A 15702-nucleotide genomic window follows, 5' to 3' on the forward strand; every position below is an offset into this window, starting at 1 on the left:
TTAGAGGTGTATGTTCAATCAGGCAAATGCTAGAATGAAACCTGTAATTCTGGTCTATAGCAGATATTCTTTTTGATGGTGTTTTAGTAGCCATTCTTTCACAAATACAGCAGTTCTGAATCTTAGCTGTGTGCATATACGTGGCATATCTTGAAATATTTATAAGGCTTGCTGTCACTAGTGGGTGTCCATGTCAGGATATATACTTTGAGTTACTAGCCTTTTGAATAACATACTCAAAGAATGTACTTTCAGGACTGTAAGTGATGTAACTGAAGAGTTGCTATGACTCCTAGTCAGTTTACCTTCTTTACTTTTTGAAACTTACTTGATGGTCTAAATGGACTTAATAAACATGCTAATTTAAGTTCTACTTGGTAGTACCAGTGTCCTGATTTATGTTTTAAAACAGATAATTGGTGTGTTTTACTTAATGGAGGAATAAAGCAGAGAGATGTAATAGCATGTATTAACATGGTCACTTTTTGTTGCAGCTTAGTTCAGTGGCTTAAACACAGCAGAAAAGAATACTGTGAATTATGTAAGCACAGATTTGCTTTCACACCAAGTAAGTGTATTTTACTGTTCCTATTTTTTCAGAATTTGTTTTCTTTTTTTGTCTTGGTGTGTATGAAGTGATTACTTTTTCATTCAGCATGATGCATCCAAACTTGTATTTTAACTTCTACATTTTTGTTTGTATTGCAGTTCTTATGTATATTATTGCAGACTGTGTTTGAATGATGGATAATCTGATTCTTTCATAATCATACGTGAGCCACAAAAGTAGTATTCTGTATTTCTTCCAACTGACTCAGTCCCATTCTGTTGTTGCCAACATTAGTGTTATGGTGTATTTTCAGCTTCACTGATAAATTTAAGTGTTTGGAAGTCTGAATGTTAAGGGTAAGCCACAGCAAAGTTTGAATTTGAAAACCAATTTTCAGTTACCTTTGAGCTATCCACGTGTGATGCTACCACATGAGTTCTGTCAGTTTTGATGCAAAATATCTTGACAGATAATGCAAATGGTAATTTTTTCAGTCAAGATACAGTGACTACTCAGTATTACATTGCTTTTTGTTAGATTCAACTAAATAAGTTAGGCAACTTATGATGAAGAGTGACTATATATTTATAAAGTTCCAAGAGGCTTCTTAATGACATTTTAACTGATAGTAGTAGAAATCAGTGAGGCTTTGGCTTGGTGGCAGGCTAGGCTCATTATCTAGTATTGCCAACTTACTTCTTGTTGAACAGGGAAAGTGGTTCTTGTGCTGTGTATTTTTCTTGTTAAATTTATTCATGCTGATTTATTCTCTACAACCGCTGAGCTCAGTTCTTCATGATGCAGATATGTAATTTATTTTTTTTTTAACTGACGAGTATCTGCACTGTAAAAGCTGTCTTGAATTGGGAAACATGATGAGGTTTGGCTGTTTTATATCTGTGTGATACCATAAAAATCAAAGCTCCTTTTCAGGGTAGCGAGTCCCAGTTAGAACGACAGAGTGCTTATCCCATTTTGTGCTCCCTTCTCACTTTTTTTTTTTTTTTTTTTAAACATTGGTGAAAAGAACTGAGGCTAAGAAACCAGGTGGTTTAGTTGGTGTATTTTCTGTTCCAAAAAATCCTATAATCCATCTTCTTTCTATGTATTGAACCTCAGAATTTTCTTTTTCTGCCAACCATTAATTATACACATTAGACCATTCTTTTTTTAAATTATCAGCAGAGAAATGTATGACATTAACTCTGTCTTACCACTGTGAGGAGAAAAGCGTATTTTATGTTGATCACAGCAATGCTTTCAGGTTATTGTTTTTAAGTAGTACAGAGACTTGTGTAAGAATAAGAGAGATGTCTTCTGGTTGCAGGTTTTGTTGAACATTGTTATAAAGGGATTATATTGCTTCTGTTTGGAAGCTTTGCAAATTAAGAGTGATCACCAGTTCTGGAGCTCGCTACAAGTTAATTAGCCACTTTAAAAAATGCATTCTGCTGCTTGGTCCTCTACAGAATTTAGCATGCAAGACCAGAAAACTGGATTTCAGTGATTTAGTAGTTCTTAAAAAGAAAGAAGTAGTCTTCTATGAAAAAAAAAAAAGTGTATAGCATACAGAAAAAAGAGGATGAGAAGTTCTAAATGAGATGCACCTTATATGTGTGTTACTATTGGTGACTAGAAAGCTTATTCACTGCCCTTATCAACAGAGGTGTTCTGGCAGAAATTTAATCCTTGACTGACATAGCTGTTACCAGCACAGCTTGTAAAATAGTTGCAATTACAGACACGTGAGAAAACATAATTGAATTACTGTGTCTTAACATGTTACCATTTGTCATAGGAGCCTTGGAATTAGTAATAACTAAAGCTTTTTCTTCACAGTGTAATAGATTACTTCTTCCGCATTTAGCTTCTAGCAAAGATTGTCTTATCCTCCTGTCACAGACTGGCCACTCCCTACACTACGCACCCTCAGATGATAATGTTTTCTTCTTGACTTTCCACATTGAGAGATGTGCTTTTTTCTTACCAGGCTGCACACAGTGCTAGTATGTGTCAGGTGCCTTGCACAGATTCCTCCAGCCCTTTGTGCCCAACATGTCTTGTTTTTGTTATTTCTCTCATGCAGTTATAGATTCCTTAATTTGTCTTATCTCTCTTTGTTTGGAAGATAATGTGGTTGTCCAGTCTGGAAGCTGGATCTGCTTGTGGGAGCTGGGACAGAGTCACAGGTGCTAGAGAGAGACTGATAAGGCAGAGATGGGATTGATGTATGCGCCAGTCATCCAAAACAAAATTGGATCTGACCTATAACCATGCCATGTTTAAAGCACTTTTAGATAAGTTAATTCACCGTGGGATGTGGTTTAATAAATTCATGTACGTAATCAGTATCTGTGCTTCAAGGGAGAGGCACTAAGTTGATAATAATAGTGCAGTAATACTAGCAACTCATCTTTTGATTTAGCTTTGTTTTGCTTGTTAAGGCTGTTGCTGTCATTCTGTCAAAAATGCTCCTTTGCTGGTATAACATTTTGTGTATGGAGTATTTATAAAACATTCCTAGTGCATATAAATTCTGTAACATCTAGTGACTTCTCTAGCACCTGAACTAGTAGGTTAGTTACTGTTTGTAAGGAAGGAAGGAAACAGTAGAAGGTTCAACTCACATCTTGGCAGGAGTACAAAGGAACTGATTTTTTCTTTTAAGTAATAGCATAATTCTCTAAAAATGTTTAATCATGTAAGTAAATGACTTGATTTTCAAATGTAGGCTTTGAAGCTAAATTTTACGTGTTTAAAAATCGTTAATTTTCTGTAGTTCTTCAAACTGTGAATTAATACAGCTATTAAAAAGAACCACAACATAGCTTTAGACTTCTTAGACTTTTTTTAATTATGTCAGGGTGGTTGTTCATTTTTAACTTTCGACCCACATGGCTTCCTTTCATTTTACGATCAGATCGAAGGAAGCCATGTGAGTAGGATGTTCTTCAGTTCATAAATTATTATATTCTGAAATGAGCTTTTGATTTATGCATGCGAAGTTACTAATTCAAGGCTTGCATGCACTTGGACCTCACTGTATTGTTGTAATCCTGATTTGTTACTGTTATTGTCATTTGCCAGCTTTGTTCACATGTAAATGTTAATATGAGAGATTTTTTGATCATTTAGATTCATTGAGCTTCTAAGCTATCCTATAGCATGCTGAGATTCTCCATGTTGAGTACTTAAGCTTGGGGTTTTTTTAATTAATCCATAGGCCTTGATACTTTTTTTATCGTCTTAAAACCTTCTGGATGTGACTAGTATATCTAGCTTAATGTGAAAGAGTTCATGGTTAATAGATTTTAAGGTGAAGAAAAATGAGTATCACTGGCATAATTGTAAAATATTATATATTCACGTTTTGAGTAACTTGTGCAAAAAATATCATTTAATAATTGCATTTTGTTTGTAGTGATGCTGAATTTATGAAGTTCCAAACTTTTGGATCCTCAATTTTGTACACAATTATCTGTAAGAAACATGTAATTATACTAAAATGAGTGACCCATTTTATTGGGCTTATCATCCCAAGTAAATAAGATTTTATTGAATGAGCTAATTTTCTTACTTGTTTATTCTGACGAACTTTAACATGGTAGTCCATAGCTTCAGCGTTTCTAGAAAGTCTTTCTGGAAAGACAAACTTCTGAAACAAAATACGACATACTGGCACAGAATTCAACATGCGTGCTGCCAGCTCCAGGGTGCAGAATTAACACGCAATTCAGTTATGTATGAGTGTAATTCCGTGTTTTGTTAGACCTGTGGCTTACATGAGAATGGATAGTGCTTTTCTCCTTTTATCTTAGCAGTCTGGAGCAAAGTCTATGTAAGTCTCAAGAGTGTAAAATGTGGAAACATGGAATGGTTTGGGTTGGAAGGGTCTTTGGAAGATCATTAGTCCAACATAAAGAATAACCCACAACTCCTATTTTACCAAACCAGTGCTTTAACCCATGAGATATAAAACACAGGGGTTTTACTTATGAGTTACATAGTCTTATTTCATGATCAGTGGTGCACAAGGATGATTGAGGTGGCACATAAATGGCTTGAAAGTGTAATAGTCAATAGAAAATGTATGGGTAAGACGACTGTAAGTGTGGAAGTTCTGTGAAGTAGGCTAAATTACAGTTTTACCTAACCAAAGATAGATGTTTTGCTTTCTTCCACATTAGGCTGACTTGGATGGGGAAAGAGTGAGAAATGAAATAGGATACAGTTGCATTGTGATAGCTGTGGAGCAAAATAAGACTATTAAAAAAATTTGAGCCTTCATGATAGTTAGTGGTAGGGGCTTTTTGATATAGCACATCAGAAGGCTGTTTCTAGTGTCTTTCTGCAGCTCTGCTTCTCTCAGTGAAAAGATGGTGCAGTATATGAAGGGACTTGTGGGAGTGAAATCTGAAATCCGTAGGTGTAATCTGTATATTATAATCTGTAGGGAAAAAATATGTTCAGGATCTTTATTTCTTTTTTTTGGGGGAAGAATAGCATTTTTAAAATGCAAATGGCAAAAACTACGGATAGCTTTCCGTTGTATTTTATACTACTTCATAATGATCGTATATCTGACTTCTCTTTTTATCTACTTTTTACCTTGTGCCAGAAGTGGCCATAAATGTGGAAGATAAACATATTTAAACCTGTACAACCTGTTTTCATTTATTGGGAGTAAGCCCTTAGAAGACAGGGAAAGCCTTGGACCATTGCCTTGGGGCCAGTTACACATTGCTGTTTCGAGGTGGATTTGTACAGGGATTCTATTGCCAGTATGGGACAGGAAAGAGGAGCAGGAGAGTTTTGGGTTTGGGAAGAGCTTGGTGGTCTCTCTGTATTGTTTGGGTTTTTTCTGTTGTGCAGCTGGCATTTTGCAGCTACAGAGAGTGCCAGTGCTCCTGATGTTGCTGCTGCTTTTTTCTCCTACTTTTTTTTTTTTTTAATACAAACAACAAAAGCGAAGTCTGAAACTATACAGGTTTGCTAATTTTTATAATTGTAATTATATATTACATTATCAGAACATACAGGTATTAAAAAAGCCCCTGTTATTGCTCAGATACTGCTCTGATCAGAGCTCCTTTCTGTACTGCCCATGTCATGACTAAATATCTCTCCTATCTCCTTCCAAGGGAAATTGTGTAGGCAGTATAGTTTTCATTTAGATTAAGCTTTGGTACTTTGAAAAGGCTGGGAAAGAGAGATTAAATTAAAGGTGTTAGTTTGTTTTATTTCTTCTTAAGTTTGGTGGGAATTATAGCATTCGGGTTCAGCAGATTGTCCCTATTGTGTTTGTCAAGTGCAGTTGTGTGATGTTTGTATTAAAAAGCCTCTGAGGAAATGGGAATGATGAGAAAGCTTCCTGTAATAAGCTTAAAGGTATCACTGTGGTAAGCCAGAGCACTGGGAACTGATTTTTTTTTCCCCACTTTCCTGTTCTGGATTTTTTTTTGTCAGCAAACTGTTTCCCTGAAAACAAGTCATCATTGCTGTCTGCTTTCTTCCTTATTTTTTCCAGGAGAAGGAAAATTTAATTGGCCTCTAGTAGAGAGATTTTTATTTGGAGGAACTGTGGTAAATAATGCAGGAAATCAGTTTCTCAAACTGTTAGGAAAGATGACCAGGATGGGAATTAAGGGATGGAGGAAGGATAAGGAAGGCACGTGTGCGAAAGGGAGTGATGAGGAGGTTTACTGCAGTGGCAGGGGTCAAAGTCTCCAACACCACAGTGGTAGCGGGGTGTGGAAGAAAGAGGTGGAGTGTGGAGACAAAATGACAGTCAGATGCAATGATGACAGACGCAAGTGGGGGGATTAGCTATGAAAATCACTAGAAGCAGGTTTCAGTGCTGCAGTGTGCTTGTGCACATGGGGTTCCTGTTGTGCTAGGAGTTTTTGCCTTTCACCCACCTGAATGTTGTAGGACATAGAAGGGCTTTATCTTGTCATCAAGGTATAAAGCTTCGAGTGGTAGAAGCTTTACATATTTTGAGGTGGTGCAAAGCAGAGGAAAAACAGCAGTCTTGCCCCACCCCAGCTTCTGAGATCATCAAAAGTCACAAAATTGATAAAATCTGGTGGATGTAGCTTGTCTTCTCTGTGTAATAGCTACATTGTGCATTTATTTGAATGTTCAGTTGTAATCTTAAAGATTTTAGAAAAATGAGTATGTAGTGGTGCTAATATTTATAACCACTTCAGCTTTACTGAGTTAGGATGGGCATCCTTTTTTACAATTCCCTGTGTGAGTGTTCAGTAATTCCAGAAGGATGATTTAAAAGAAAAAAAAAAAAACCACAACTTTAAACTGTCCCAGCTTCCCCTAACAAATCTGTCACTAATGTTTTCTTTATAACCTCTGTTGCGGTTCCAAAGTGTTGATCAAAATATATTTTTTGAAAATGGAAAAATATAAGCTTCAAAGTATCTCCTGAGTTCAGTTTTGTCGGAGTGATACCATGTGTAACAAATATACTCTTAAGTATTCTTCTAGCACCCTTAACAAAGGTTTACTTGTTTCCTCTGATAATTTTCCACAATGTTTGTTCAGTGTGGGCTGAGATATCATTAGTAAGGCGTCAGGTGGCATTTTCTATGGTACTACCAAATTGTGTACTAAATCTGTTTCTGTAATAAGAAAATTGTAAATTGGTAGACAGCATCAAAGTATGTTTATGTCCTGCTTTCAATTTACTGCTCTGTGTTCTCACAGCTGCATTTCCCTAGTGTCATATTTTCAGTCCTTTGTTTTAGAAATTCCAGTTCCTTGCCAGATACCTGACAACTAAGAACCTTTTGAAATTTAAAACCAGTTACTATTTGTCTTATGGTTACTGTTTTGTTGTTACTTTGTGTCAAATATAATCCACACATTAAGTGCACCAAACTCTCCACATTCTCTGTCTACTTCTGCACATTGATACTGCTTTTCTATGTTCTTTTCTCTTTACAAAAAAAGAAGTTTTTTTCTCCAATAGAGGCTTTGTCTCTGAGATTAGTAAAAGGATGATTAGGAATACAGGTAAAGGTAGAAGAGATGTTAATTAGACAAAAGGGGGAATGCAGGTAGATTGCATGAAGCAGTATTTCTCAGATTTTTAAGTCAAAGGATTGTCCATGAGAGGGAAGGAAAACATTTTCTAGTAGTTCTTACAAAAAACGGATTTCCTTATGTACTTAAAAGTATGTGATGTTTTTAAAAATAGTCCATTAATTAAATGTGATAAAATCTGCAAGCTCAGCTGTTTCCAACATAACCGTTAAACATGCAAGTAGCGATGTTTTTGCAACTCCTAACTGTAGTTTATCTGTCTTCTTTATTCAAGTCTGTTATAGATACTGTGCATTATGACTTCTTGGCATCCATATAAGTGTGTAGAAGCTAATGAAATGTAATGAAACTATTAGAGATAGATGTTTTGTAGTTGTTTGCAAAAGAAGCAGCCCTTTCATGTTTTTTCTTGGCTTTTGAGTAGAGAGAGGTATAGGTAATATGTAGATGTTGAATTTAAAAAGTCAAGAACTATTATGAAAATGTCTATACAGGCTGAGAGATTTGCATTATGTTCTGTAATAGGACTAACCTTGAAAGAAATATTGTGTGGTATGAAATAGATACCCATTGAAAGTAAAAGTAATTCTGTAAATGTCAATGTCTGTAGATACTTCAGTTTCCTTCAGTTTTCCAGTCAGTGTGGTGCTTTCATTTTGCCAGTTTGTTTTGAGGATTTTTTTGTTGGTTTGCTTGCTTGTGGTGTTTTGTTTGTTTGGTGTGTGTGTGTGTGCTGTTGGAGAGCAAGTGGAATCTAAAATATCCAGCACAAATTGACAGTATGCAAAACTGCTGATTGCTCTTGTTCCTTGTGCTCTTTCCTTGAACTAGGTTTATAAATAACACTCAGGGATATCTTTGAGGTAGTGCTGAGTGGGAGGGCTGCTGAATTTAGAATCTGCTTTTTCTTGCAGGCTTGAACTTGTTTTGAGATAATCAGAGTTTAGAGCTGATAAATAAAGCTATAAAGAAAAGTTCTCTAAGTCAACAACTAGCTCAGAGTTTATTAAAGTTTTCCTTTCTACTCAGTACACAATGTAACAAATGTGTCATGTGAAGGGTTTTTTGTTATTTGTTTGGGGTCATCTCTTGGGAGTCTGTAAAATATGCTTGTACTTCTAGTAAGCTTTTGCCAAATACAAACATTTTGTAGTTGGCAGGGCTGTTACATAAAGGCTTCTTTAAAGGAAGAACTGTTTCATAAGTGCCTTTTCTACACAGTTTATTCCCCAGATATGCCTTCACGGCTTCCAATCCAAGACATCTTTGCTGGACTGGTTACGAGTATTGGCACAGCAATACGATACTGGTTTCATTATACACTTGTGGCCTTTGCATGGTTGGGAGTAGTACCTCTTACTGCATGTAAGTATTAATTTTTTGTACTGCAATACTCTTATATGCACTTATATGCCACTTCCTGCAACAGAGTTTTGTGAGACCATTGTTCATTTATTTAAACAGAGTAATCGTAAGTTCCAAGTCATTCACTTATTTTCACTCAGAACTTCTAACTATTCGACTCTTAAAGCCAGTGGTGTGATGCAGGAAGGTGGTAAGAGATAGGAGAAAATACATAAAAGAGCTTTTAAACTTCTTATTGCAACAAAATGCCTCTTTTCAATTATCTTCTTTAACATCTACATAGAAGGGTTTTCTTGATAAGTTTATTAATACTTGGATAGAAGAATTGTCCTGTTTTTTCTGACCATCTATAAATGGAAGTGCAATATTTTTTTAGTATGCAAAATGAAATTATTTTACAGTCATACATAAACTGATTAGTAAAACTCTTCTTTAAAAAATCTTAAACAAAGGCCTATAAGTAGTAAAGGAATTTAACAGAAAAAGAGAGCTCACATTTAAGTTACTGTAGTATGCAGTTTGAAATTCATGTTTCAAATACAGAGAACCATTGATGTTTCAACAAGCTAAAATACAGAGCAGATGAAGAAAGACAAAAGGCTTATAGTGTTCAGTCAAGGTAATAATTGGAAGTGCATCTTTACAAAGTAGTATACCCATTGAACAAAAGAGCAGGGAGACAGTGAATGTGTCTCCCTAGACAGTTTCTCAGTGTGTTTTGTGCTTTTATTTGTAGCTGCCACTGAGTTAGTTTGAGGATAGCACAGCATCAGCTGTAAACAAGTGATCCTGTTTCTACAGTCTATTCTTCCTGTGCAAGAGCTTTTCTGGGCATGGATTAAACAAGGTTTAGAAACTGTTCTGCCTTAAAACATAATTCAAATTTCTTCACTTGGTTTTTAGATTAAAACTTGGTTTTCCAGCGTTGCCTTTCAAAATGTGAATCACATACAGTTTTCTTACTAAACTTCTGAAGGACAGCAAAATCATATTCAACAGGTTAATTAAGGAAGTTATGTTTCATAACTGTCTGAAAACATGATGCTGGCTCTTCAGTAATACTGAAGTATTGCAGGAAGTCACCACCTATAACTTGGTTATCTAAAACTTTTTTTTTTTAGCAAATGTTATTTTTGGTTTTTAATACTTGTTTACTAAGCCAGTGTAATGGACTTATTATTTTGATTTATGAGCGACCCTTTTTTTTTTTTTTTAACATTGTCTTAATGTCTGTCTCTCACATTGCACATGTACCCCTGTTTATGTATTCCTTTAAGAATTAATGTTTTGTGAAGGGTAGTGTATTTGCACAGGAAGATATCCAACATGATTGAGCCATTCAGTCTATCAAACCTTGAAAAATCCATTTACTTTTGAAATTTGTCAGAATCTGTCTCTTGGATGTGATTTTTGTTTTCTTACATTAGATACCTTTAATGTAATCTTTACTTTTCTGTAACGTTTACATACTTTTTATTGTTGTCTTTTGCCTTCCTCATTTCTGTCACATTGTGTGTGGCTGACTTCACAAAGAAGTAGTATTCTCATTATTTTATTTCTGAAAGAAAAAGGTGCAGCATAAAAAAAAAAACTTGTCAGATGTACCATCTCTTTGATGTATGTTTGAACAAATCTGTCCTCCGGAATAATGTGCTAGTCATGCAGTTATCCCACTGTAGGATAAATTCTACAGTCTTTTTTGGTAATTTGACTTCTTTATTGCATGCCCATCTTGTATGGTTAAGTAAAAGGAATTTATCTCTCTGTGCACACTCTCAGCATAATTCCAGAAGGCCCTGTTATGCTGTTAGTATCCTGTTAGCACAAAGCATATTTAAATTAGTGGATGAAAAAAGCCAGTTATGCAATTTTCTACAATCTGTTCAGAGAAGTAGGATTAATTGGACCAATTTAATCCAAAGTGATTTTATTCTCTGTGATAATTGTATTTAGCTGAATGGTTTGTAGGGTGAAATACCCAAGGTACTTACACAGTACACAGAGTAAGAGAGAGACATACACACTGAGTAAAGTGAGTGTGTATACTAAGGCACTAGGAAATCCTAGAGTGAGAGTTGTCTGAAGTACCTCCTTTATCTCAAATTTTAAAAATCTGCTGTTCACACACTGATATGGCACATGAATGTACCTCTCTGGAATGATTCAGTTGCCATTAAAACCAAACAAACACAAACAAACAAAACCCCACCACAACACAGCTGAAGAGAATGGTTTATGTATGTTTCATGTAATTATGTAGCAGTTAAAATTGTGGGGTTGTGTAATAGATCTACTTAAATTGGCATGAATAAGTATGAATGGAATTGCTTATGTGAGCACCAGAAGAACCAGCAGATGAGCTATAAGGAGTGTTTGGTGGTTGCCAAAGAGCTCTGTATATGTGATTTCATTCAAATCAAGAGGTAAAACAGACAGACTAAAGGTGTCAAGAAAATGAAAAACAAGACTAGAGTTTTAAGGTATACAGATAAGGAAAACAGGAGAGCTCTGAATTTTGCTTCAGACTCAAGAGGGGTGAAACAAAACAGTGAGGCAAGGATTCCAAATGGCATCCACTCATGAAGAGTATGAAAGGCAAGTCTAAAATCAGTTCATAAATGCAAATTAAGAAGAATCCAAGACATATAAAATGGGGATTTACTAGCTAGTATCCTTTGTCTTCAGTCTTATCCACTAGTGATCCTGTCCACACCACTTGAACATACATGTGTTAGTGCTTGTATGCGAGTGAGCAAGTGAAATCTGTGAGGGAAAATATATTGCTTAGAGATCAGTTTGTTTAGGGGTTTTGTGTAATAAAATCCCCTTTCTATTCCATAAAATCTCGCAATGACTTCTGTTGCAAGGGTTTCCTTCCAGTGTAGGGTAATTGGAAGTTATAAGGCTTGTGTTCTTTGACCTTTTCTGCCTGTCAAAGTTCACAGTGATATCTAGCCTCTTTGAAGTTCCCTTGCTGTGTGGCTAGATGGTAGGCAGAGTATTGAAACTCCCTGGAAGCAGAGGATCAGTATCATCTTGCTAAATTTGATTCAGTGATTGTTCAGTAAAAATGTATCAGTAGTACTGACTACAATGAGACTGAACATTTTTATTAGATCACATACAGCCATTGTCTCTCTTGTGTTCTATCTTACTCTAGACCTTTTAATATTGCATTGTTATTTTTGTATTATTTTCTGTCCAATGTCAGAACTTCAGTAGGAGGGGTGGATTGCACTGAGGATGTAAATGTTAACTTCCTCCAAGCGCTATATTATGTCTTATATATAAGGTGAGCATAAACAGTAGACCTTCAGGGCATTTCTGGTGGATTGGTTCATGAGAGATGTAGAAACACAAACTTTCTGTATGTTCCAAACAGGTTTAACCAAGGGCTAAAAACTGAGCTATTTATTCTAGGTCACAGGAACCATAGTGTGCCAGTACATGCTTGGGTACCTATGCCTGTCTAAAGGGTGCAGTAAGAATCTTAAGAATTGTATTTCTGGATATGAGTGCTTTCATTCTTCCCTCACCCTGTTCTGAGCATCTGTGTCATCCTCCTATGAATCTGAACCTGATTTTTTGAAGTAGACTATATACCCTGATGACCTACTTTTCAGATTATTTGACTGAAGAATTGTGGTAAAAAGCTACCATTAACTATCCTCAGGTAGTCATCCATAAAACAATTATTTAAAACAGCTAATGAAATGGTGAGACTCATAATACCAAAAGTTTATACAGGTTCAAAGTAATGGAACGAATTAATGGGAGGAAAAATTCCATCAAAGATTAATAAACACTGAGATATTGTGACACAGAATCTGAGCTGCTTTGCATGAAGGAAATGAGAATGTACTGAGGAAGTATTGCTACATGTATCTTTACTATGCTTCCATATTGTTCCTTAGGTATCCATTGGTGTGCCAGTGTGGGAGACAAGTCTAGATGAGTCTTGTGTCTAACCTAGTATGGCAATTCTTACACAAATGTATACTTTATTAGGAAAGCTGAGATAAATACAGCTTTGTTCCATGAGGTTGTGTATGGTCTTGAGTTCTGTTAGTTCGCTGAAAGTTGAGATTTTTTTCTTTGTCATAAATTTAGTTAGAACACCAAGTGAAAAGAGATACCCTACGCTCCTTTTCAAGTGAGACTACAACCAGATTTGAATTTATACCACGGTTCTGTTTCTTCATGCAGGTCGTATCTACAAGTGCTTGTTTACTGGCTCTGTGAGCTCACTACTGACACTGCCGTTAGATATTCTGTCAACGTAAGTACTTGAACAGTTTGATATAAAATAACTTTTCTAGTCAGATTACTGTGAAAATGGTTCCTTTGGAACATAGTGTCCCTTTCTTCTGGTTATGCTTGTCATCTTCCATCATCTTACATGAGCAGCTGCCTGTTACTCTTTGCATAATGAGAGGTATGGCCACCAGTATTAGATGAGGTTCTGTTATTCAGGATTTTTTGAGTTGGAAAACTCACTTTACAAAATGGGACCTGGTTAATGAAGATTTGTGTTTGATCTCAAGAAATCTTACACTGCAAAATTACAGTTAATAATAATAATAAAAAAATCCTACAGTTTAAATCAGATGCCATATAGTAGAATATTAATATATATTGCCAATAATGTTCTGTTTGTTTCATTACATTTGTTTTATTTTGTAATTTAATTTTATCCATCTTTAGTCTCTTATGTGATGGGGATTTTTTTATTATTGGCTTGCCTTCTAACTGACACTTAATGTATGTTGATTGAAGCATTAAAATCTATTGAATGCTGTCTATTTTTGTCTTTTCTCAATCAATTTTACTTAAGAATCAGTAAATACCAACACAACAGAGTTTCGGTCTGGTTCTTACTTTTGTCACTATCTTGAACCTAAGGAACTGAAACTCAGTTTGAGCAGAATCAGTTGCACATGAAGCAAATTTTGAATTTATTTCCTGTGCATTTTGGCTAAGTCATCTCACTTGGGCTATTTGATTTGAGACATCAGGTTGTGGTATTTAATTAATTTTTGTTAACAGAGAGACATGCTTGCTTGAGATTAATAACAGTATTTTTCCTGTTATCTCCCAGTAAGTGTAATTTTATATTTCTGAGAAGAATCTGAAACAACTGAACCTAGGGCACCTCTTCTCATGTCTTTTACAGTCTAGGAAGAGAATAAAGGACTCAAGTACATGTCAGATTTTAATGACATGTGAAGCTGTGCTTTGACATTTATTTCTTTGACAGAGTAAATTTCAATAGCATCTTGTGTCATCTTTTCATTTTGGATGTCCTGTCCCCATGGTACACACTGTGCTGTGCAGACACAAGTGTTTGTGGGGCTGCATGGAGCCAGATTGGTACTTCTTTGGGAATGGCAGAGGGCTATGGTGGCATATTTCTTACTTATTTTAAAGAACACAGTGTAGTTGGTTAGTTTCCTGGGCAAATTCACTGTGGTCAAGGAGTATTACAAGGGTGGAAACAGGTGGGAGGGGGAACCTGGAATTAGGGATGAGAGTTGCTTAAGTCAATTTAAGTGTCTCTTGTATTGCATGAAAACCTCATTTCAGGTGGCTAGCTGAACTTCGTTTTGCTACTGCTTTAGAGTTATGTATGACTTGATAGATTAGGATTTTTAAACTATGGAGATAATACCTGGGGTAAAAGACTAGCTGAAATGTAGAGCAGTCGAAGGTGAACCCTGCAGTTCCATTCTTTTGGTTAGGGTAGCTCAGAAGATAAAATATTTCAGTGTACTGGATGTTGTGCATCTAGCCATTTAAAGAGGCTTTTTAATATAGCAAATAATTTACTTAGTGACTATTGTGTTTCTGTTATTCTTAAAGATTGTGTTTCCTGAACCACTCCTGAAGTTTTTCTTCATATTGAGTCAGATCCTGTTTTGCAGGAATATTTATATTTAAACAGTAGCAATTTCACAAACCAAACCAGAGGGAAATAAAATCTTTTCCAAATCAGTGTTTATCTTGGCACTTAAAACCATTTGTATGTGGGTACATACAGCCTTCCAAAGAGAAACATTCTTTGAACAGATTTTTTAAAAATTAAATAGAAGTTATGTCTAGATGCTTTCTTCATCTAGACACATAAATTGAGCTTTTTGCAGAAATACTAGTTTATATGTCAGTTTGGACTGGGAGGGTCTATTTGTGGTCGTTAACAAAGACTAAGTTTAGTCTTATTAGCAAAATATATTTGTCATTGATGTGTTTTTCTTTCTTTAACAGGGAGAACTTACTGGCTGACTGTTTGCAGGGCTGTTTTGTGGTTACATGCACTCTGTGTGCATTTATCAGCCTTGTGTGGTTACGTGAACAGATTGTTCATGGAGGAGCACCGCAGTGGTTGGAACAAAATCAGCAACAGCCACTCAATGGTGTTGGTCAACAAAATGAGGTAAAACTTAACTGCTCAGTAGTTCATGATAAATTTAGAAAATGTAGGTTTTTTGTGAATTAATACATTATTAGAACCCAACAGTTATGTTATTTTACTGCATGGTATCTTTATTAGCTGAAGTTGAACGTGTGTTCCTCTATAAACTCCATGACACCACTGTTACATTTTTGAAGTTCTGTAAAATGGAATATTAACGGATTTGTTATAGGATAATTTTTGGAAAGTAACTTTAACATTATTTAGATTCTCATGTCTCTATCTTTACACTTTTTCAAAAATTGTCAGCCGCAGTCCA

At 35.6% G+C, this 15702-nt stretch overlaps 1 protein-coding gene across 2 annotated transcripts in view; it reads left to right on the forward strand.

Moving 5' to 3' along the window:
* Nucleotides 1–15702, forward strand: part of MARCHF6 (membrane associated ring-CH-type finger 6) — a 54754-nt gene that overhangs the window by 5822 nt on the left and 33230 nt on the right. For both annotated transcript variants that reach the window (XM_065831205.2, XM_065831204.2), the window contains exons 3-6: nucleotides 495–568; nucleotides 8831–8974; nucleotides 13181–13253; nucleotides 15236–15404. In XM_065831205.2, the coding sequence (XP_065687277.1) occupies nucleotides 495–568; nucleotides 8831–8974; nucleotides 13181–13253; nucleotides 15236–15404 (460 nt within the window). The remainder of the gene's footprint in view (nucleotides 1–494; nucleotides 569–8830; nucleotides 8975–13180; nucleotides 13254–15235; nucleotides 15405–15702) is intronic.

Source organism: Patagioenas fasciata, chromosome 2, assembly GCF_037038585.1.
Source record: "Patagioenas fasciata isolate bPatFas1 chromosome 2, bPatFas1.hap1, whole genome shotgun sequence".
NCBI lineage: Eukaryota > Metazoa > Chordata > Aves > Columbiformes > Columbidae > Patagioenas > Patagioenas fasciata.